Here is a 23,801-nt window from a genome sequence, read left to right as displayed (position 1 = left end):
CATCCCCCCCTCCCACCCTTGGGGCTGAGCTTGCCACCGGCCATTCCTCCCCCCACCAGCGAAGGAGATCTCTACCTTCTTTCTCAAGGGGATCTTCCCACCCCCTTCTCTCTCTCCTTAGATAGTGCAAAGACCCTCCCTGCTTCTCTTCTCTCCTCATACTAGGACTGGGATCTTCTCTCTCCCCTTTTTCTCTAGCTATGTTGGTGTCATAGTTGGCGTTTTCTTCCTCTTCTCTTTTTCTTTTCCCAATGTTGGATGGTCGATGGGCCTCTTCTCTTCCTCTCAACGGCATTTAGACATGCAGCCCGACTGCTTACTTCTTTTTCTTCGGCGGCAAGATGGAAGCTTTCCCTCTCCTTTCCTAGCCATCAAAATTGATACGTGGCTTCTCCCTCTCTCTTTCCTTTCATGATGGACGATTGACGGGTATCTTTTCTCCCTCCCTTCCTCTCGATGGAGTTTAGGCATATGGTCGACCAGTTACTTCTTTTCCCACCTACGCTTTTCTTCGGCAACAAGATGGAAGCTCCTCAGTTTGAAAATTCAAAATTTCAATTTTAAATAACAATTGATGGAAATTTAGAAAGAATTAAATTTTAATTTATGTTGAAAAAAATTTGAATTTGAAATTCAAATGTTGTTGAAACGTTGGGGCTTTTCTTTCGTCTCTTCCCATCCTCTTTTGCGCTTTCCTTTTTATTAATAAATTTGGGTAGATTTTTTTTCCTCCATCAATATCAAAAAAAAAAAAGAGTAGTTATTGTATCTTCTGTAAGCATTGCAATTCTGCACGCCATGATAAGTTTACAACAGACATGTAGTCTCTAGGTAAATTGCACCTATGGCACATCATATACTTCTTCCTATGGAAAATGGTTTGCTTAACTCTCAAGCAGGCTTAGCACATGTCTGCTTATTGTGCATGCAACTTGGAAGAGCCCACACTCCACGGTTTTTCCCCGGCAAATCCTGTGGACAAGTAACCTTGCATTGCCCCTGGATATTCTTTAAGAAGCTAATTCCATAGTTGAAAGTTTAAGATGCGTAATGACATGGAACTATGACTTTTCTTCCATCAATCTGATAGGTGGCACCATATTATATTAAGATGCCACCATTATTGGCTGCTTGGTTTATTCATCAGCATGTCGGTGTCGATGGGTATTGTAATGTTGATCCACAAAAGTGGTTGTTGAATCTTTGTGATTCAAGTCCCACCACCATAAGGAACTTGTCAATGACTGGTTCCTACCACAAACTTAACAGGTTGGATCATGGGAAACCTAAAGTAAAAGATTCTAATATAGGGGTGGTAATTTATAACCAAATTCATCAATTGGATTTACAAATGACCTGCTTTAATTAGACTCCCATTTAATATAAATAAATTTAGGTCATAAACCGATCTGAACCCATTTATTAAGCAGACAAGAGTTAAAGTTTAGATCTTTGACCCATTTAATAATTAAAGCAAATCATCACCTAACCTATTTAATCTATTTAACATATGTTTAACTTATTTAAAATCTGTTTAATCCATTTCAATACCGTTTAATCTGATCTGATTAATTTATCTAACCCATGTAAATCCATTTAATCTATTAAAAACCTAAATAACCTATTTGATCTATTTAATCTGATTTCAATAAACAGGTTGCATGGATTAGATTGAATAATTTGTTTAACAAATAGATAGAATTAATTTTTAAATCACATAATAAATAGATTAGATTCGAATTATCAAATTTTAATAAATTTTTGATCCAATCCATGTTTAACTCCACCTTTGTCCAACCCAATCATATTGGAACCCTACTCTCCTGCTAACATGAAAAATTAGCTGTCCTTGACACAGCTTGGTTCCCTGGATCTTCTCAGGGCTCCACCAGTGTTCTCCAATGGGAAAATTAGATGGGATGGGATGGGATGTCATAGAGCCCTTAGTTTAGCCTTTTGCGGGTACCATTTGGTTCAAGGCCCTCTTTTTTATAAAACTAAAATAAAAGGAACAGGCTGCTGTCATAGAAGCGGCCAGGGATGATATGCCAAAATACAGGACAACCAAGGACCACAAGAGCACCAAGCATTTATGGTCATTCTGGCATATCTTCCCCCTACAACGCAGCAGTTGTCAGCTGCTACCAATATGGACTTCTAAATCACATGAACCTCATTTTAAAGCAAAATGACCAGATGCATCTGAATGCTTGAGTGCCCCTTCTTTTCTTCGCCTACAGAGTACAATCACCTACCCCTTCAGGAAAAGAATTTGATGACTTGAATGTAAATAAATTCAGAGAGTACAGACTAGTTTATGTCATCACTGACAAGCATGCACACTACCATAAGAAATCCTATGGCCTACTCATCTCCACCAGGGGTTCAGAAAAGAATAACTAAAACAAATTTTGAGTAAAATGCGTTGCAAATTGGCATTCTTCGAGCAATGACACTTGAGGCAATGAATTAATTTGCACAGTTTGAAGTCAAACCTAAGTTCTACCTTGAGCCATAACATTTTATCAATGGTGCACACATTCCAGAGATCACAATGGCATTCTTCCAGCAATGACATGAAGACATTGAATTAATTTGCACACTTTGAATTTAAAACCAATCAATTGCATGTCAGCTATAAATGTTCAAGAGATCCAAGTGCTTCACCTGGGCCCTGCTTCTAGCTCGATCATGCATTGAACAGGGTTTTTTTTTTTTCATATTTACATATGGACAAGAATTTTAAATGGTCATGGCATACGAACACGAGATGCTTTGGATGAGTCACCTTGATGAGCATGATCATGGTTATTGGCACCGGTATGAGAGGACAGAGAGAGAAGCCATGGTGCCGAATGAAATTGAAAGAAGCCTTTTGGAATGAACAAGATAAAGAACAGTATTCCATGGGAACTAACTAAGATCAATGTCGACACGCTCTGGAGTCCCTCTCTCATTCTGTTGTCCAACAAGTTCAATGCCAAGCTGTCCCTTGTCCGCAGCTCCAAATGCATACAGCTCTCCAGAGTCTGTAAGAGCAAATGTATGCGCATTCCAATATATCGAGTTTGTGAGACTAATCTGCACTACCCTCTCATTGATTTTCTTTAGCGAGGTGACTAACTCCGGGCTGAGAACATTTGTATGTCTGTTGGCCTGCAAACAAGACATTACTCAGTGAAAAGCAAATACGTGAATCGAGAACATTGCTAGTGCTTGAAGGGAGACAAACCAGTGAGAAACATTTCAATGCTTCAAACTCTGATGATGTTAATTTTGCATCATCAAGATAGTGAGTTCCCTTTCCATTGACTGTCCACATTATAGTTAAAAAATATGCAGGCAATAATCAAACTGAGCAACCCACCAGCTAATGAGTTTCAAGGTTAAGCTACTGCCATGATTCATTACATCATGCTATAACTTCTAAATTGGGAAGTAAGAAAGACAAGAATTGGATTAAATGGTATGATGTGTTCTTTTTTACAAATCAAAAATTGATAACATGAGAAAGGATGCCAAACCTGTCCATCAGCACCAGTGGAGTGTCCCAGACTCGAGGATTCTCCACACCCGAATGAGTAGACATCCCCTGTTTCAGCACCACGAAGGTGGTGTAATCGCCGGTTGCAACATGGACAGCTTTGATGTTACTCAAGGCTTCCACCACCTTGGGTACAGACTCACACTCCTCATTCCCATGACCCAAGCAGCCGTAACGTCCCCATCCCCAGGTGCATACCCGTCCATCCCGTCCCACAACAGCAGCATGCCAGGCACCTGCTGCAACCACCATAGGTTGCAGGTTCAAAGTCTGAAATTGCTCGATCAACTTTGGGTACTTTTCGTCAGTCCTAGATCCGTGCCCAAGCTTCCCTCCTAAACCACAGCCAACGGAGTACACAGACCTGCAATACATTGGCAACTATAGGATGAGAGGAAAGACAACAGGCTAGATGGAAAGCATTCCAAGTCATGGAAAAACGGTGTCAAGAGTCTCTTGACAACCTCAGAGCATACTTCATCATGAGAACTGTTAAGATGCAGAGAAACCTTGTAGCACAATAATTAAGTAGACTATCTAACAAAATGTAGATAGTTCAGAACTCCATAACAACATCTACAGTCATTAGAATGCCCCATTGGTGAAATTAATTTGTTACAGTTAGACAATTTAGAACTTGCCAATAGATACAGTCTCTCTGGATAATATCCGACATACTCGAGTTCCATTGAAACATCGTGATAAAAATATGTGTGCATGCATTTGGATATTATATGCTTTAAGGTATCCTACTCCCCAAACCTTCACCACCAAAGGATGTACTACTAGAAATTGGACTTCATGGCACTTGTATTTCTAGAAAGGAAAACTTACATGCCGCTCGGTTGACATGCCAATGCTAACAGGTAGCAGTAGCCAGCAGCAATCTGCACCACTGGAATGTTCTCAAGAGGGCCTAAGAGAAGACGGGGCTCATGGTCATTTGGTTCTGTCTGGTGACCTAGTTTTGTCTCATTACCCCAAGAGAACGTGTAAACCCTTCCCTCTCGAGATAGGACCGCAGTGAAGAAGTTCCCTATAGCCGCTTGAACAATGTATATGCCCTTCAATGATTCTACTATCTGCGGTGTTGTTACAACCTTCGAACCTTGAACTCCATACTCTGCTTCTCCAAAGGAGTCTTTGCCAAATGCATAAACCTGTCCAGCATCACTTATCAGCATTGTCCGTCCAGCTCCAGCTGCTGCTTGTATGATTCGAATGCCTTGCAGTGATCTGCCAAGGACCAAATATTTCGTGTTCTCGGTACTTTTTTTTGCATCAAGTGTATGAAGCAACTGAAAATTTTAAAAGCACCTGATAAGACGCGGCCTCCACTCCTCTTCTAACGTGCCAAGGCCAAGTTGCCCGGAGCTGTTGGATCCAAAGGAGTAGACTGCCCCGCTTGAAGTCACGGCAATGCTGTGGCCAGGCCCAGCGATCGCCTGAGACTTCTCTCTCCGGCAACAGGCCTCACCTGCCAATAAGTACCTAAGAACCAATTTCCAGGAGCTCCCACAGCGTTGCTTAAGATATTCTCTTTCCTCATTTTTCATAGGCTTAAAGATGGCCCTTTTTTGGCACATGTCCAATGCTGCTAGCTCCGATATAGACAATTCGAAGTCAGGAGCAAAATTGGCAGGCTTCCTGAAAAATGTACATGTTGCCTGCCACGACCACGAGATCCATCAGCAGCATTATCAATTCCAACGAAAAGAGAATGAAAAAAAACACTACTTGCCTCTAGATTAGCAAGATCCTGAGGATCCAAATTGCAAGCAGTGAGGACATGCAGGACAATGGAGGGGTTTGCCGCCAAGGGGAATTCCCCTGGGGTGGAGTCACCAAAGCAGTGGCGCTGCACACGCTGGAAGGCTTGCTGCAATGGAGAGACGAGAGAGAGTGGCTGGTCTACGATAGTGTGGAAGGTTATTGAAGGAGTGGCTTCGCTGGTAGTGGTGTCCATTGGGCACTGCCCGAACTTGCAGTGCCCCAAGCTTAAGCAGGAAAGGGAGTTCAAGCTGCAGTCCATTTTGACAGCAACAAGATCATGAAAGCACTATTCTAGACAATTGAAAACTGCCTGCAGTGACGTAGCAACACTTACTATTATTGGCTATCGTGTGTCTTCTGATGAGGGATTCTCAATGCACAAATCAACTCCATAGGTTTGGATACTTAAACCTATACAGATTAAACGGGGCCAATGTTACAATTTTTCATCATATGCAGCAAGAATCCAGCTATAGACCACAAAAAGTTTAACACAAACAGAGAGGAGAGCTATCAGATAATATGAAGGATTTCTGTAGTTCCATCATTCATTGACGCTAATAGAAATCCAGACCACCTAGACTAGAGATGATCTTCTTTCAAGAGCTGGAAACCGTGAATCAAGAGAAATAATAAAATTAAATGAATAAAACTATCTAACCAATGGCAGATGAATGATTGTAACATACTCTCACAATTTGAAAGGAAAAAAAAATCATTTCTGAAAACAACAACCCCATGTCTCAAAAGAAATGAAAGAAAGACAGCCATTTCTGAAACCATTGTTCAAAAGTAATCTACAGACAGACCAAGAGAAAAAAACAACAGTAGTTATTGCACCACCCATATAGTCAAATTTTCATGTAAATCAGATAAACGAATAGTAGACACCCAACAGAACAGAGAAAAAGGATTATAGATAAACTGTGCCCCTCCCTAAAGAAAGCATATTCTCGGACAGCTATAAAGCAAAGAATTCCACTTCAAAAAGAATACTTTTCTTAATCCATTTAAAGATTATCCATCAACGCTGACTCCCCAAATCCAAAACGCAATCCAATTCAAGATTCCAAGGAAAGATACACCATCAACACAAAATTTCACAAAAAGAATCACTCAAAACAACTGCAAGAGGTCAGATCCCCATGAAGAAGATCCAATCTTTTCACTAACTTTATTCAAAACCAAAACCAAAGAGATCCAAAACCATGAAAACAAGAAAGGGAGCCAGCGAATTCCGACTCCAGACCCCTAAAGGCCTCATCAAAAAACTAACCCGGATGAAAAAAAATCACATCTTTTACATCAAAACCGCACCAAATAGCACAATCCAACCATCCCTTCCCCTCAAAACCCCATAAAAACAAGATCAAAATCAGGGGAAAGCGGAGAGGGTAAAAGATCCAGTCTTTTAGGGTCAGATCGGAGGAGATCAAGAAATAAAAGACCGATGAGGACGAAATACATCATCTAAAGCGCCGGGACGTCCACGGAGGCCAAGAATTCCAAGGACCGCCAGCCGATGCTCGTGCTTTTTTTTTCCTCGTTTCTGCACCAAAAAAGGCCAGAAGAGGTCCGAGTTGAAGCTGGATCGAAGGGGAAGACTATAATTCTATCGATTCGATCCAGATACCGATTAAAATCGAGCGAATCGAAAGGAGAGGATCCAATCCAGAGGGCGAAGGTGGGGAGAGAGCGAGAGAGAGAGAGGGGAGAGGAAAGGAAGGAGTTTTGGTTCTTCCCGTTCTATTTTTTTCCATTCTCTCATATGGGTCACGACGAAGTTTGTTTATAAAGAGAGGAAGAGGGGTGATGTGGTGTCCGCGAGAGCGGAGTTGGCTTCCGGGAACTATACGCAGGTGAGAGTGACACGTCATCGGGGATCATAACGGGGTTATGAGAATAACGGATTTAAAGCCTGCGGTTAAACGGAAAGCATGGTAGGGCGGGGCGAAAGCACCGAGAGGAGAGAGAGAGGGAGTAGCGGACCAAGTACGGTTGGGGAGACTCGAGAAGCACTCGGGACTGGAGCTGATGACCATGGGCCGGGATTGGACGGCCCGGCTTGGGTCCAGCTTCACAGGGTCTGGACCCAAAAGATAAAAACAAGCTTTGAAGTTTTGGGGGGGGGGGGGGGGTGGTGCAACTTACATGAATGGATGGATTAGAAAAAAGATAAGACACTTAGATTTGATTATGGGATATGTATGCAAGCTAATTGAAGTTTGGGGTTTTGTTTGTGTTATGGAATGACTAGATCAAGATTGATATTTTGGACATCATGGAATAATCATTTGCTGTGGACATGATTTATTGGAATATTGATCTATAATGGTGCTGGGTATATGCTAAGAGTCTTCCTAAACCCCAATCATGGTGATTTCTATGCAATATCTCACCTTTTACAAAGAAAAAAGAGTGAATAAAAGGAAAAAAATAAAAAAATAAAATGAAGCGGCTGATAAGTAGAGTCATAGATAATTAAAGACGCTTCATGAATAGGTAAAATTGGAGTGTTAGAATTATGTTATATAATAGAATAGATTATCATGCATGCAATTATGCATATAAAGGGAGTTGACAATAAAAGTGTTAAGAGAAGGAGAAACAAGGAAAGAATAAGAAGATAAAATCTTCTGATTCGTATATGAAATGCTTGTCTATAATGGTATGTATATGGTGCGTATATAAGTCTAACTTTAACAAACTTTAAGTATGATAGTAATTTTATTAATAAATATTACAAGTTGGTTGCATTAACACTAACACCAAAAAGAATTTAAGGATAAATCCATTTAAAATAAGTATAAAATTTCAACCTATAGAAGATGGTTGGACTCATGTATATATATTTTTGTGTGTGTATTTCCTCCAAAACATCCTTGATTAAAAAAGGAAAAAAAGAAAATACACTCAATTTCCCTCGAGTCTCTTTCTCTAATTATCTCAAGAAATATTTAAAATTAAAAGAATGAAAGCTACAATATTGGCCAAAGTTTCATCAATGCCTAAGCTTCTTATAAATATAAATTTCTTTTTTTCTATTCAAATCAGTGTTTCATCTTATATAAATAATAATGTCTTTTGTATATACTGATTATAAAAAATAATACATCTCCTTTACTCTATCTTTTGAATTTCTTATTTCTTATGTTGATAAAGAGATGTAAAAAATTATTGTTAATAACAAAATAAGTAACACAAAATTAAACAACAAATAATATATCAATGCTTAATGAGATGCAAATATTCATCCATCAATTATTTTCTCCTCTTTTGTTTCTGTTAATGTCTATATATTTTTTCTTTTTATTTTATATTTAATTAAGTGAATATTATTTTTTATTTTATATTTTTATAATCAATTTTATATTTTTTATTCCTCTTCTTAAACATGACATGCATCATATATATATATATATATATTGTATTTATGGATATATACAGTAAGATATGCATTCACTTGTGGAAATGCATGGTAGTCACAAATGTTATTTAAAAAATAAAAGAACTTTGGATGCAATTTCATCGTCTTAGTTCGATGTATATTATGCTTGGTTACTTAATTCATGATTTATTGCACAAAGAAGCTAAGAAGCCATATCAATTATGATTTTCATTTCAAAGATATAATTTTAATTAATAATTACTAATATTGTATTGTATAGACAAACTTTTGTTTTTGCTAGTATTTTTTTTTAATTTTATTAGAAAAAGGCTCATAAACAATAAGCTATATGCTACACAATGAGAGGGTAGCCCTTTTCAAATGCTACTAGTGTTTAAACAGAGAGAAGATGGGTCAAAAAAATTTAAGAAAAATATATTTCGACCCTCTAAAGTTTCAATGTTTTTTTCAAAAAATTTGATTAATTCTTTCGAGTTAATTTTCTGAGATAGTTCAATACAATCATTGCACTATCTCTTAATCTTATATTTTGTTCGTGTCCTATGTGTATACCAATTTGTTTCCAGTTTCAAAAGTATTGCATCTCACGTTCAAATGTACAATATGGATGTAGTAGTTTGTTTCTAATCAAAGTTATAGTATGGATCTATTATGAACATATTTATGCTCCAGATAGTCTAATTTATTCAACCTCAATTTGCTATTAATAAATGGGATTCAATGTGAAATCAATTAGATTGTCTCTGAAAGGTTGTGAAATGGATTGGATTGACTCTGAATCGATGTACAATTGCAACACAATTACTTCTAATGCAGTTTATTCATGCTACTGGAGTTCCTTACAACCAACACATTAATTGCTTCTCAATCAGTTGCTAAATCTTTTAGTCTATTTTCAGTTCAGTATTAGGTAAATTAATAATTTCTCAAGTAATAATTTAAGTCTTTAGCTTACTTAAGCTTAATACAAGCTTCAGTTATAACAAGTAGTCTCAATATTTTGGTTATTTTAGTACTTCTAATAAATAGTTTATTTATAGTAATTTATGGTGGGACTAGATTCATTGAAACATATGGTATTTAGTTTGCCTCTTGCTCCCTGTTCAATATGACATTGGTTGTTTGGATGCAGTTCTGGGCTCAAGTTGATAACCTATTTTTTATTGCATTCAAAAACCCTACACCTGAGTCCTACTTGCAACCATACTATAATTATACTACACCTTTAATCCCACAAAAAAACCTACACTCTTCGCTGTACTAGAATGAAAAAATTTTTCTTAACTGCACTAATATTAGTTCCCACAAGCACTCTAATGTAAGCCTTGGATGGTAACTTTCGCATCCCAATTCCAACTCAATGAAAGCACTCTCCTTGTGAACAACCATGATGCTACCAAATACCAAGTGAGACATTTGGCCCTGGCTTTGCAAATCCGGATCTCATCCTCAACTTTGTATTTATTTGGATCAACCAATTCAATATTTCTCTCTTGTGAGCCCTTGGGAGGATTATGTCATGAGAAATAACCATAGCCACCACTAGCCTATAGTAGCTATTTGAAGAAGAACATGTACATGAAGATGAGCAAGACATTAATAGCCTATTTGAAATGGTCAGGGATGGTTACAACAGCCTAATGTACCTCAAACATCAGGCACCACCAAAAGTATTAACTGAGGTTTACAGCAATCCATAAAATCCATAGTCAAGATCCCCTTCCATAATGGTAGAAATGATTGACATTTTTTTGGATTAATTATGAAAATATCTTAAAATATTTGGAAGTTTTCAATTTAGTACAATCGTATTATCCAACTTTTAAATTCATTTAAATTGGACCCTAGCTACAGATTTTGTTTAATTGTCGTGATTGAATTGTATGATGTCAATCTTAATTGTCATATGATGTCACCTTTTGTATCATCTCTTCCATAATATAAGTATGTCATACGATATTATATGATAATTCTATTATATTAACAAAACAAAATTCATAATCAGGTATGAATTATACGAATTTGTAAGTTAGATGATATGATTGTACTAAATCAAAATTAAAAAAAGAACTTCTAAATAATTTAAGATTTTCTTGCATAATTAATATTTTTTGTGTTACATGTGATTTAAATTAAAAATCTATAGATTGAAATAAAAGAAGATAAAGGGAGATCCATATTTTACAAATGGCTTAATCATATGAAAAATTTTAAATTTTTTGGAGATTTTCAATTTCATCCTGAACTTTTATTTAGTGTAGTCAGGTTATCAAAGTTTTAGATTATTTCAATTTAAATCTTAGCTCTAATTTCTATTATCCTATCATATTACATGATTTGTTTATGTGGCGTCAAGTTACTTATATAATAAAAGAAGTTGATATAAAAACATCCAGTTTAAATTATTAAAATTTTATGGTAAACAAATAATGGGAGAAGAAATCGATAAAAAAAAGAAGACAAGGGCTTACAAACTTAATCTCCCTTGCAAGCTCTCAATTCATTTGAAAAACCCCAAATGAGCAATATCATTCTCCTTCTCTGCCAAACAAACACAAAACAACATAAATGGTGGGATAATGCATGGAGTAGACGCTAACAAAAATTGCCAAAAATAAAATTAAACATAAAAAAAAAAAAAATTCAAAACCTAAAAAGATGAATAGATTAGATTGAAAGCTTGTAAGGCTAGTCTTGAGGAGGACATAAAAGATGCAGAACCTACAAACTCAAGACGTTGGGCTTTCAATTAGAGAGGAGGTGATATTCCTATTTTGGCCATGGGAAGCAGCCTAAAGGAGACACTTTTAAAAATGAAGGAATTGCTAACCAAAAAGGGAAGGAAGAGGGTCTTGAGTGAGTGAGTGAAGAAGAGGATTTCTTCCATTGATGAGAGGCAAGTGGAATAGTGAAGCTAGGGTGAAAGAGAATTGGAGGAGATTGAGTTGCATTAATTTGATATTTACTAATCTAAAAATAATTTTTTTTTATTTCAAAAAAATAGAAAAGAAAGAAGATAAAAATTTGGAGGGAGAAGATTTTTTTAGTCTTCTCATTAATAAAAATTCTAGATGGAAGAAGATTCGAGAAAGGAGAAGAGAAAGACTTCTAAAATTTTTTTAGATTAGCACAAAAGACCTATGTATCATTTGATAACTCAATCACGATAAATAGATGAAAATTAGAATTAGGATCCGAGTTGAAAGTATTTAAAAATTCAACAATTTGATTGTACTAAATAAGAATTCAAGATAAAATTTAAAAATTTTAAAAAATTTTAAATATTTCGTATAATTAAACCTTTACCAATTGAGATGCAGCAACAACGGACAACAGCCACCTGGGCCATGCTCCCCCCGCAACGCCCATTGATGCGTCGTAACCCGAACAACGCGATATCCATCTATCGGTCAAGGTAGACGGGCCCCACGGCCAACTCTCTCAAAATGAGATGCCGGGAAGCGTTTCCACGAGCGCATTGCAAACGAGAGTAGCACGGAGGGCAGCAACGCCAGCCCTGGAGATGGAACAAGGCCAGGAGAACGAGCAAGAAAGGCCGCAAGATATATAAAGAGAGAGCGAGAGAGAGAGAGAAGAGGGAGGGAGAAAGATGGGTTGCCACGCCGTCTTCCAAGCCGCGACCCCGCAGCCTCTCATCGCCCTCCACCGCCGCTCTCGCCTCCCCCCCAGTAACCTCTCCCTCTCCCAAAACCCTAATCGCCATCCCCTACCCCGCCGCCGCCACCGCCCCTCCTCCCGCCGGCGGGCTTCGTCGGCCCGCCGAAGCACCGCCTTGCCGTCAGGGCCGCCGCCGCCCCGCCCCCGCCCCGCCCCCGAGGCCATGCCGGGAGACGTGGAGCCCGGCCAGTGGGACGCCCTCGAGCGCTGCTTCGCCGCCTCCCCGGACTCCGATCCGCCCTCATGCTCCTCCTCGTCGTCGTCTTTGTTGGTGTCCGGCGTGATGGCACCGGTGATGAAGGGGCAATACGGGGCGTTTGGGGCGGTGACGCTGGAGAAGTCTAAGCTCGATCTTTCCCAGAAGACTACACAGTCGAGCGCTGAGGTAAAGGGAGAAGTGTTTTGCGGTTCGAATTTGGATTTAACTTAGTTTCTTTTCATCTTTCTTGCGTTTGTTATTGGGACGTTTTATTCGTTTCTAGTTCGCGGGTTTGAGATCAAGGAAATTTGGTAATAGCTGTCTCTCCATGGATTTTGATATTTTATATGATTTTTTTTTAAACCCTTAAAAGATGAGATTTTGTATGTCTATTGATTAGCTAAAGAAGAATTAATGAACTTTGCTGGCTTTTTGCTCTCGTTATGCCTATTGACTCTGTCTTTTCGGTTGCATTAATAGAGATTTATGGTTTCCGATTCAATTTTGCTAAGTTTGAAATATGATTTTGAGCTTTTGAGTTTACCTAGTGTTCAGGATACTCTGCTTGCTACATTTAATGTTGATGAAATTATCATTAGGGAAGCAAGAACAGCACCAGAAAAGGTTGTACTTTTTGTTGTGGTTTGTTTTGTCAAATGGATATTTGAAGGGTTTAACCCTTGTGAGTTACTACAGAAGGAAGTTGAAATGATGAACAAGAATAAGATGATGCAAGTATAACTTTTCTTTGAAGGATTGATCCTGGATGGATATCTGCTATCAAGGCTCTTCTTCCTGTCTGTTTCTTGACTGCCAGATGTTTATTAACTTGGTGGTTCAACTCTTGGTGGAGGAAGAAGGATATCTGCTAGGGAAATTTTTTCTTGCTTTTGTCCTTCATTATGGATTGGGGGGACATAGTTATTTGTTGCAAGTGAGGTTACCTACTAAATGGAGGGAACTTATGTGATGTAGAATTAGAGGAGATGATTTTTGTTTCATATCTGACTTAGGCAGTGTTTGGGATTACTATAGTAAAGCTTTTGTAGCTTTTGGAAGCAGAGCTTTAAAAAAAGCTATTTACTATTTGGTAATGATATTTCTAAAGTGCTGTGAAACTTTAATATATATTTGATAATCAAACTGAGATAATACTTTTGGTATGACAAAATGATAATAAAAGACATTGCATTAGTATTGTACAATAGAGTATAAGACAACGTAAACATATGCTTGCATATAAAAATATTATTATCTAGTATAATATTATTATAATCTAATCTAATAATATAATATAATATTATTATAATATAGTGTAATATAATATTGTATACTATAGTATAATTATATAACATAATATGATGTGATATAATATAATATTATTATGATATAATGTCATATAATATTATAATTTTAGTATTAAATATGAGATTTGTTTGTCGGCATTTTGGTCACTGCAAAAATTTTATAAAGCCAAATAAATTTCTGATATCCACCAAAAAACACTTTTTGGAAGAAGCTTCAAAACAGAGCTTCTTCCAAGTAGACCTTTTTTGGCAAAGCCAAAACACCTATCAATTTTTTTTTTTTTTACCAAATACCACTATACCATTCAAAAGTGCTTTTGGAAGGCTAGAAAGTGCACTTTTTGGCTTTCCAAAAGCTTCGCCAAACAGAGCCTTAGTTGTGGTTGGGAACGTTTTTTGCACATGAAACATGCATGACCTATTCATTCCTTCTAAAGTCTAGGCACCTCCATTGACATACATTCTAAGTGTGACTTCTAGAGGATATTTATGTGAAGCTCATTTTGAGATGTCTATATTTTGGATGCTGTGTGCGTTTGTGTTCTAAGGAGGGGGCTTCCTCCTACTATCTTATGAGTTCTCATGCTCCATTTGGGAGATTTATTCTGTTCCTATGGAAGTGAAAATGCAGGGTGTAGTTGGTTTCTTGCTTTGTGAGTGAATAAAGAAGGTCTGTAGGTAAAGTGAACTGCTTGTATACATGTGAGGATAAAAACAGCAGACAGGAGTTGGATATTTGGCTATAGCAATACTGCTTTCATATATCTTTACAGAGTCCTAGCATTTTCCGAGGAATTATTGGATTCTCTTTGTGATTTGTTGGTTTAATTGGTCTTTTTCTGTAGGAGTTAAATATATTACTTAATGAATTTCTCACTTTTTTCTGTAAGTCACTTTGCCCTTGTGACCTAAATAGATAAACTTCCTTTTCTTGCTTCTGTATCTGTTCAGAGTTTGTACCACTTCTAATGAGTAGAATGGAGAGTCCCCCTCCCTATGTGCTGAACTTTAACATTTTCACCCTGCTAATGTCCTATGTCTTCGAATTTTTTTCAACCAATCTTGCCTATTTTTATTTTATTGGTGCAGACAGCAACAGGTGGAGGAGGTGGAGATATTGGAAAGAAAAACTTCCATGGTGGGGGCGATGGTGGCGATGATGGTGGTGACGATGATGATTACTTTGATGACTTTGACGAAGATGATGAAGGAGATGAAGGTGGATTATTTAGAAGGCGCCTTGTCCTTCAAGAGGTTGGTGGATTTATTCTATGGTCAGAAGCAAAGTGAAGGTGAAAACATATACCTCAATCTGCAGTAATCATTTCTGTACTTTTGGCAGCTCTTTGATAGGAAATTTGTGGATGCGGTGCTTCAGGAGTGGTACAAAACTATGATAAATTTGCCTGCTGGACTGCGTCAAGCTTATGAAATGGTATCCTTGTCTTTATTTATCTTGTTAGGCTAAAATTCTAGGCCACTAAACAAATATGACCCACATTATAGGGTTTGGTGAGCTCTGCACAAATGGTACGATTCTTGTCAATTAATGCAAGGCCAACAACATCTAGGTTCATTTCTCGGGCTCTTCCACAATCCCTATCTAGGGCTTTTATTGGAAGGTAAAGCAATAGAAAGGTTTCAATTTTCTTGAGAAAGATATTTAATTGCATCTGATTGACTCCTTCACATATTTCAGGCTTGTAGGCTTACATTTGATTTTCATTCACTTGCAAAGGGCCCCATGCTATCTCTCTCTCTCTTTGTCTACATGTAATTGTGCGTAGTCTTTCTGTCCTAGAGGTTGAGGTGCTGACTTTATTTATTTGTTTATTTGTTTGTTTGATGCCTAGTCTTTTTTAATTTTTCTGGATCTGGCATGCTGACCTGTGTGTGCTTAGGCAGTTGTTGGTGCCTAGGAAACAGCTCCCTAGCCACTCATTTACTACCTACAATTTTTAAGACATGCGAACGGTATTCTTGAACTTCAGGATGTGGCTTGAGTAGTTGATGAGTGATTTCTTCTTTTGTTTCATAAAATGAAGTTGGTGTGGCATACCTCAACATTGTAAATACATCTTACTAGGCCTCCCACCTGTCTTAGAAGGAGCTCTTTGCCTCAGGCTTACTGAAGTTTTTAGTCGGCATCTATATAACAGAAGCCCTTTGGAGGCACCTAATTTCATTTTAAACTTTGTGTTGTTCTTCCAAAATCAGGCAACTTATGTTGCAATTCGATAGCCCATAAAATGTCTTCATGAAGTCATCCATCTTTTTTCTTTTAAGGGAGGGTATGTATTTCTATTTGGAACTTCTTATGGTAAAATATATTTTACTATCAACACCACATTCTAGCCACCATAAGAATATTTTGGATTGATGACAAAATTTTGAGAGGTTTGATAATCTCAACCTTCATAGTCATTAGTGTAAATCTAGTTAAACTTTTGTTCATATGGCTTTAGAGGTGGTAGTTTTGTCTCAGCATGTTTTAAGTTTGCCCTGTATTGGAGATCAAATTCCAAGTATTTTAAAATTGTTTAATTATCCAATAGCATTCTACCACTTCCATTAACTTATTTTGTAGAATATCATTATCCATCTCAATAATTTAGCTTAAATCTTTTAGTGTTCTCTTTTGAACTTGACGATAACACAAATTATAGTTCTATTTCACGTGACTAAACCAGGGTGGTTGGTTACATAAAAAGAAGATGGCCTCTGACTGGCTAGAATATGTTGTAACCTTGAGCACTGCATTAATAAGTGCATCCCTTTTGTAAACTAGAGATTTAATCACGATTAAATGGTTAGTAATTGTAAATATACACGAATAGCATTCTACCACTTCCATTAAATTATTGTGTAGAATATCATCACCCCCTCAATAATTTAGCTTAAAACTTTTATTGGTCTATCAAGAACTTGATGATAACACAAGTTATAGTTCTAATTTCACTTAACTAGATCCAGGATTGCAGAATCGATACTGGGACTCACGCCAATTGGTCGGCAGTATGAGGCTGTATGGATCCGTACTAGACCGGACCAGCGCAAATCGACACAGAAGCGAAGAAAAGAATCAGGGAGGAAGAAATAAGAGAAAAAGGAAAGGGGGAGGGAGGGAGAGGGTGGTCGGAGGAGATACCGGCGGTAGCCATAGGCAGGCTACGAGCGCACTCAAAGGGCCGCCATGGCCTCTGCTTCCTCTGCCAAATCGTGGTTGAGAGAAAGAGATAGAGAGGGAAGAGGGAAAAGAAAAGTAGCGAGGGGAAGTCCATGCAGAGGCTGTCGGAGGGCTTTTGAATAGCCATCGTGGCCGTCGGACAACGAAATCGCAGCCTGCAAACCCATTGTCTGCTTCACTATTTATCATCATTTTAAAAAATACGACGAATAGGGACAGTCGCTCCTATTCCACGGCTGTGGCTCCGTCCGTGCCTTTTCCGCCGTTTGCTGGCCACAGCGGTCATCCATCGATACTTTTGCTCGCTCTCTCTCTCTCGATTAAATGCCCTATCAGATAACACAGAGCTACAGAAGCTTCCGCAGCCCTCCAACGGCCTTGGTGGGCCCCATCGGCCCTCCGATGGTGTCATCTCCTCTTTTCCTTCTCTTTTCTCTCTCTTCATCTCTTTTTCTCTCTTTCTCTCTCTCTTGTTCGATGTTCCGATTCGAAAGGCGAACCATCTCGGTTTGCAACCAATAGGGCTCGAAATGCCCCCGAACCATTTAGTTTGGCACGGTTCGGTGAACCTTATCATTAGAGAATGGGTGGTTACATAAAATAAGATGGCCTCTAATTTGCTTGAATATATTGTTACCTTGGGCATTGCATTAATAAGCCCATCCCTTTTTGCAAAATAGAGATTTAATCATGACTAAATAGTCAGTAATTATAAGTCTACTCCTAGATGACAATGGACCAATTGCTCCTAAATTTATTGTTTGACTATGAATTCCTATGTAATGTTAAAATTTTTTATTTTTAAGTTCTCTTACCAGTGATGTTTGTAACCCGATGTTAATCACATGCATACTTGGATTTTGGAAGTGGTCCTATTTAATGTTCTTTGTACATGACTGACTTGACTGTCAACTTATTATATAGCCATAAGAATCCCATTGTTTTTGGAGTTTATACCTACTAATTAGTAAAATATATATAGGTTTGTGATTCTTATGTTTCTTTAACTAATATTATTAATCCAGGCATGTATTCTTTTAGATTCCTAGCAATAATGTAGTTGGGATGCAAAAAACTATTTGATCTCTTTTTTATAAAGCCTAATTGGGATGCAAAGTGAATTACCCTAAAATGCTTGCTATGACCTTGCCATTTAGCAACGTACATTGAAATTTATATTATTTTCTCTATATGCTTGTATAAAAGAATATTTAGCATATGTGCATGTATTTGTATGTGAAACCATATGAGCAGAGAGATGCTTGTATAGATAGTTTGCTTATACTTTTCTAGTTAGTACCAAGGTTCGCTATCTCGGTACCGGACCTCATACCTGTAAAATCCTACTTAATATCGGTATGCGGTTTGGTACGGTAAGGTAATATCGGTATGCTCCGAGACGGGGTACCAGTACGAGACCGGTATGGTATGGTACGCTCCGTATCGAACGGTATAGGACGGTTCAGTATTCTATGGTTACTACTATGTGCTTTTCATTCCAATTTGCATACAACTCTTTTTTTTCTTGCTATTCACTAAGTTAGCATCCAGAGGGGGACCATGGTTGATTGCAGGAGACACATTCGTTAGAAAGTCTTATCGTTAAGAGAAGTGTTGTGATTCTGTCATTATAGTTAGGACTGGTGATAAGTGCGCCCCCCCTCCCCCCCAAAAAAAAGGGCCTCTAATATTGAACCGTAACTTTCCTCCAATATCTTTCCATCTCCTCTTGCGTTCCTTCCCCACATTTGACATCACTGCCTATCGCTAGCTATTTGTTGTCGTAGACCTTTGCTGCCACCTTTTATCACCACAAACATTCATCATCTGCTGCTGCATTCAGTTGCCACCATTGTCTATCATCCATTGCTTCTGCCATTCAATGCCATTTTGATCACCATGTTCTCCATTATTGGAGAGATGGAAGAATGATGTCATGGGAGGCAAGCGAAGAGGAGAGGTCTCGATGGGCAGTGGGAGATGATGAGCTGTCGAAAAAACACAAGAGCGATAGGCAGGAGAGAACTCGGTGGATGGTGGCAACCGGCATAGAGAATGTGATGAGTGGGGGCGAGCGACAGAGGAAGGATAGGTGGTAGCATTAAGGGTTGGATTTGACATCATGATTCGGGTTAGAGGTTGATGTGGTAGCTCAGGTTTGTTTTTCCTATTGTTTCCCTTGTGAATCTTGTTAAAGGAAATGTATTCTTATTTATGATAGCATTTGAGCCTTGGGCCAAATTTGTGCCGAGCATGGGTCTAACGAAAATGTTAAATTTTGGGCCTGTACTAGGCCAGGCCTGCTTTTATTTATTTATTTATTTAAATTCTGGTCACTTATGATGGGCTTGCCCAGGCTCGATCCATCAGCAGCCCTAGATTTAACACTTAAGGGTAAAAGGCACCATTTGAAGGGACTTTTGGGGCCAGCTGTGCATGGTCGAACTCTAATCCTTTTGCATGATGTATAGAGATTGATGTAGGCTGTCTCCATTTTGTGTAGATGAAGTATGGTTGTTGAAATGTAGGAAATGCAGCCATTCACAAGTCCTATTATGCTTTGGGCATTTGGTGCCCGATGAGTTTTGTCAAAATGATTTGGTCCTATAACATTTGAGACTGGTCAATAATGTAGGATATATTTAAATTAGGCATATTTGTAAGCGCCTGCTATATAGTAGTCTCAAATATGAAATATGTCGAGCACAATTACTATTGCCACTGCTTCCTGCACTCCTTTAGGGCCTGTTCTTTTGTGGGTAAAAAATTTACCTAGGAATCTATATTTTTCTAGGTAAATATTTTTCAAGTAACATTTAGACAGAAAAATGTTGTACCCATGTTCTTTTACATATGGGAAAGTGGCTTTGAGATCTATTCCCCATGTTTTTTTGCATTAATACTTTTTTGGGTAAGTTGCTAAAATTTATTCATATTTTCTATAATACCTATTTGGAGAAAGTGGATGACTGAGTTATTAGACATTGAATAATGGAGGTATTGGAAATGAGGATGGGGCATTTTAGGAACAACATTAAATGCCTACTTTACTGGCTGATGGAAAAATAAGTTAGCCACCTCCTAGATAGGTAAGATTTTTTCCCCATTTCATAGGTAAATGCTATGTATGGAAAGTAACTTACCAATCTTGAAAAATATGAGAATATGAGTAAGTTGGTTAATGAAAAAGTTGACCAATGATATTTACCCACAAAAGAACAGGCCCTTATTATGAAACTTGATTTTCATGTTTTACCATGCTAGCATATAAACAGAACCTTATGTCTGCTTGCCTGCTACTGCTAAATTGGTTAGAATAATTTTGCAATCCATCTAGTATAACTTTATATTGGTAGATGATGCTAATTCCATCTTTTCCTCTCCTATATGAGCTCAACCTACTTCAAATGTTATTAACTATAACTTTGATTGCAGGATGCTTGCAGATCCCTCTTTCTTATATAAGCTAATCCTGGAACAGGCAGCTACTATTGGTTGTGCTGTTTGGTGGGAGTTGAAGAATCGGAAAGAAAGGTGTTTATTCCATTACATTGGAGAGAGAAGATTTAATGTGCATTATTTTGTTTATTAGATTCATTTGATTTGTTGTTTTCAGGATAAAACAAGAATGGGATTTGGCACTCATAAATGTTCTGACAGCATCGGCTTGTAATGCATTTATCGTCTGGTCACTTGCACCATGTCGTTCCTATGGGAATACATTCCGTTTTGACTTGCAAAATACAATCCAGAAACTTCCAAATAATGTATTTGAAAAAAGCTATCCTCTGAGAGAGTTTGACTTGCAGAAAAGAATTCAATCTTTCTTCCTTTACAAGGTTCCAGAGTTATGTCTAGTTGGTGTAATTGCTGGATCTCTTCAAGGTATCTTGTTGAAAGTTTCCTCTGCAAAAAAGGAGGGGAGGTTAGTGTACACCACCTTTTGCCTCTGTGTTTAATATTGTTCTTGTGCAAGTTGCTTCAAGTTTCTCCTACAGCATGTGCTTCAACTGATTACATTGTGTGGTAGGTTATCGGTGACCATACCATCTGTCAGTACGTATGCTCTTGGCTATGGTTCTTTTTTGGGCCTTTATGCAAACCTTCGGTATCAGCTGTTATGTGGAATTGATAGATTTATGTTCGATCGCTTTGATGTTCTGGGAGTGCCAATCTTTTTCAGCACAGCACTGAGGTAGGTTGCCATCCTGTTGGTGTAGCTTTTCTGCAGGGTTAGTATTTTTTTTTTTTTTTCAATTTTCTTTTCATAGCCTTATCAGATCTTCATGTGTTCTAATGCATTAAGTGTGGTCTTCCATGACCACTGTGAAACCCTGTATCATCTTATGGTCTTCTTTAATGTGAATATTAACATTATCTTTGGTCTTAGTTCATTACTGTGGCTTTAACTTCAATGATTAGGAGGCTCATATATTTTCCATGAGTCCTTTTAGTTGAAAACTTTACTTCAAAAGCTTCAGTACTCAATTCCCTGCTTCTATGGGAGAAACCTAATGATGTCCCCTTGTGATCAGCCTAATAAGTATTCAATTCACCCTATTTTTTTTTTTTTAAAAAAATTGAATACTGCCAAAAGACAAGTCTACATAACTTTTGGCTATGAAGATGCATAGAAGCCATCCAAGATCTACAGTACTAGAATCAGCACTCGTGCCGATAGGCCGATGGTACAGTATGGTACCTCGCTGTGCCATGCTGGCATGTACCGACAAAGGGGAACCAGCAAGGGAAAGGGAGAGGGAGAAGGAGAGAGAGGTAGGGAGGAAGTCAGGGAGAGAGCGAGAAAAGGTGGCTGAGAGAGAGAGAGAGAGAGGGAAGGGGAGGAGGAGATAGAGGAAGAGAGGGAGGGAGGGAGGTGGAGCCCTCTCTCCTCCATGGTGTCGGAATGGGTTGGAGCCCTGGTTTCGTTTGTTGGATTGGGAGTGGAGCCCATGAGTTTTGAAATAGGGGCTTTAGCCCCTTTTTTTTTCCTTTTTTTTTTTTTTTTTTAAGTGAAGTTGGCAACCTCTCTAATATTTTCCATCTTCGGAAGACCCTAGGCTTGCCTTTATGCACACTGGGGAAGTAGACTTTTCTCTTTGACCTAAAGGCATATAACATGTTTTAGGGAGGTGAAGGTCTCATGAAAGGTGTATATGTCAGGATTTTCAAATGTGATGATGCAAGGGTATGCTAACTTTTTGAGTCAAACATATTTTCTCTCTTCTAAATAGGCTGGTTCTTGCCTCTGAAATATCCAAAAAAGTTTCAAATCCACTCCTATTCTGCCATCATCATGTCCTTGTCTTATCTATCTTTTGTCACATTGTTTCTTTTTTTGTTATCCTGGTAATGCATGCAATAGGTGATTCGAACACTTAGCTCGATGTTCAATAATTTGGCTTGATTTATGTTTCATTGAACTTTGAGTATTGAGTGAATGGTATGGTGTACTGGTCTAGACAGAGCATACTGTACCTTACCAGTACCAAACTGGTACATCATACAAGGGGCATATTGAGTATCGGTGCACTGTAGCGAACCCCCCTACGAAGTGTATTGATGTTGTAGCAAGATTGTACTTATTGGAGGGGGGGGTCCGATTTTAAGATCGCGAACTGTGGTCTTGACCATTTTGAAGAATCCATGATTCATTGTTTAAAGCTGAATATGATATGGTACAAAAATTATCATATTCGGGTACATGAAAAGTGAATGGTCATAATCATCAAAGAAATTTTCCTCCCATTCTGATTTTGCAAATTACCTGATTGGTCGCAGAAAGTGAAAGCAACACTTCTATTTTCATTTTGGGTTCTTGATTTAAAGGCCTTGAATTTTATACTCAGAAGAATATCATTATCATTTAGCCAAAATCAGTTGTACAATAGAAACCATAATTCAAGAGTAAAGCATGTGGAGGAAGTCAGTAATTTTGGGGGGAAGTAAGCTGCATTTTTTTTCTTTTTTTTCTTGGTAAGCAAGTCTCATGTTTCAATTTTTGCTTACTCTGACATGTAGTATGTTCCCCTGCATTTTGCATAAATTTTTCTGTTTGATGTTGTATCTTCCTGTGAAATTGGTTTCTTGTTTGGTAGCTGAATTGACTAATATGTTGTTCCTTGCTTCACATCTGTGTGCAGAATATTGAATGTTCAGATTGGGGAGATATCCAGACATGCTTGGCTCGGGGTGGAAGCTGATCCACTGCTGCAGTCAGACAATCTGTTGAAAGCATACAACAGACCCTCAGAGGCTACCAATAGTCCAAGTTCAAAGTGGTTCATATCCAAGAACACCATTATTTCTGGCCTTGGGTTACTTGGTATCAAGCAAGGCAGTGGGGAACCAGAGGCCAAACCTTCAAAGACACGCCGAAAGAGAATTGTTAGAAAAAAAGCAAGGACAGCATAGTTGTGGTTCTCATCACTTTGGAAACAATTTTGAATATGAGGTAAATTCTGGATGCCGATTGCTGCCATGCAAGTGAACAGGGGATATTCTTGTTGGCAAATTTGGTGGTTGGGCAGTGTTATCAAGAGATGCAATCTTGAAATTTTGCTTAGTTGTCCGATGGAGAGTTTTAAAGATTTAGACTTCTTTAATTTTGAGCAATAAGGTTTTCATTAATTTTTTGTCTTCCAGATTGTAGTCTCTTGTATAATTTGTTAGAGAAATAATAAAATTGAAATTTGTTCTGATCA

General features: G+C 38.1%; 2 protein-coding genes across 2 annotated transcripts; one reads left to right on the top strand and one right to left on the bottom strand.

Moving 5' to 3' along the window:
• Nucleotides 1-2,585: 2,585 nt before the first annotated feature.
• LOC105051313 (ultraviolet-B receptor UVR8) lies at nt 2,586-7,092 on the bottom strand. Its single transcript, XM_010931682.4, is given in 8 exon segments — nt 2,586-3,156; nt 3,525-3,601; nt 3,604-3,908; nt 4,379-4,780; nt 4,862-5,211; nt 5,286-5,565; nt 5,652-5,728; nt 6,783-7,092. Coding segments are annotated over 6 exon segments (1,602 nt in total). The 5' UTR covers nt 5,511-5,565; nt 5,652-5,728; nt 6,783-7,092; the 3' UTR covers nt 2,586-2,913.
• Nucleotides 7,093-12,216: 5,124 nt separating this feature from the next.
• On the top strand, nt 12,217-23,801 carry LOC105051314 (protein RETICULATA-RELATED 6, chloroplastic). The gene is given in 10 exon segments (XM_019852617.2): nt 12,217-12,475; nt 12,478-12,551; nt 12,553-12,789; nt 15,000-15,164; nt 15,253-15,345; nt 15,417-15,532; nt 20,533-20,631; nt 20,714-21,022; nt 21,128-21,292; nt 23,241-23,801. Coding segments are annotated over 10 exon segments (1,668 nt in total). The 5' UTR covers nt 12,217-12,336; the 3' UTR covers nt 23,512-23,801.

Source organism: Elaeis guineensis, chromosome 9 (genome assembly GCF_000442705.2).
Source record: "Elaeis guineensis isolate ETL-2024a chromosome 9, EG11, whole genome shotgun sequence".
Classification (NCBI taxonomy): domain Eukaryota; kingdom Viridiplantae; phylum Streptophyta; class Magnoliopsida; order Arecales; family Arecaceae; genus Elaeis; species Elaeis guineensis.
Note: the sequence above shows the minus strand (reverse complement) of the source record. Positions and strands in the feature narration are given on the sequence as shown.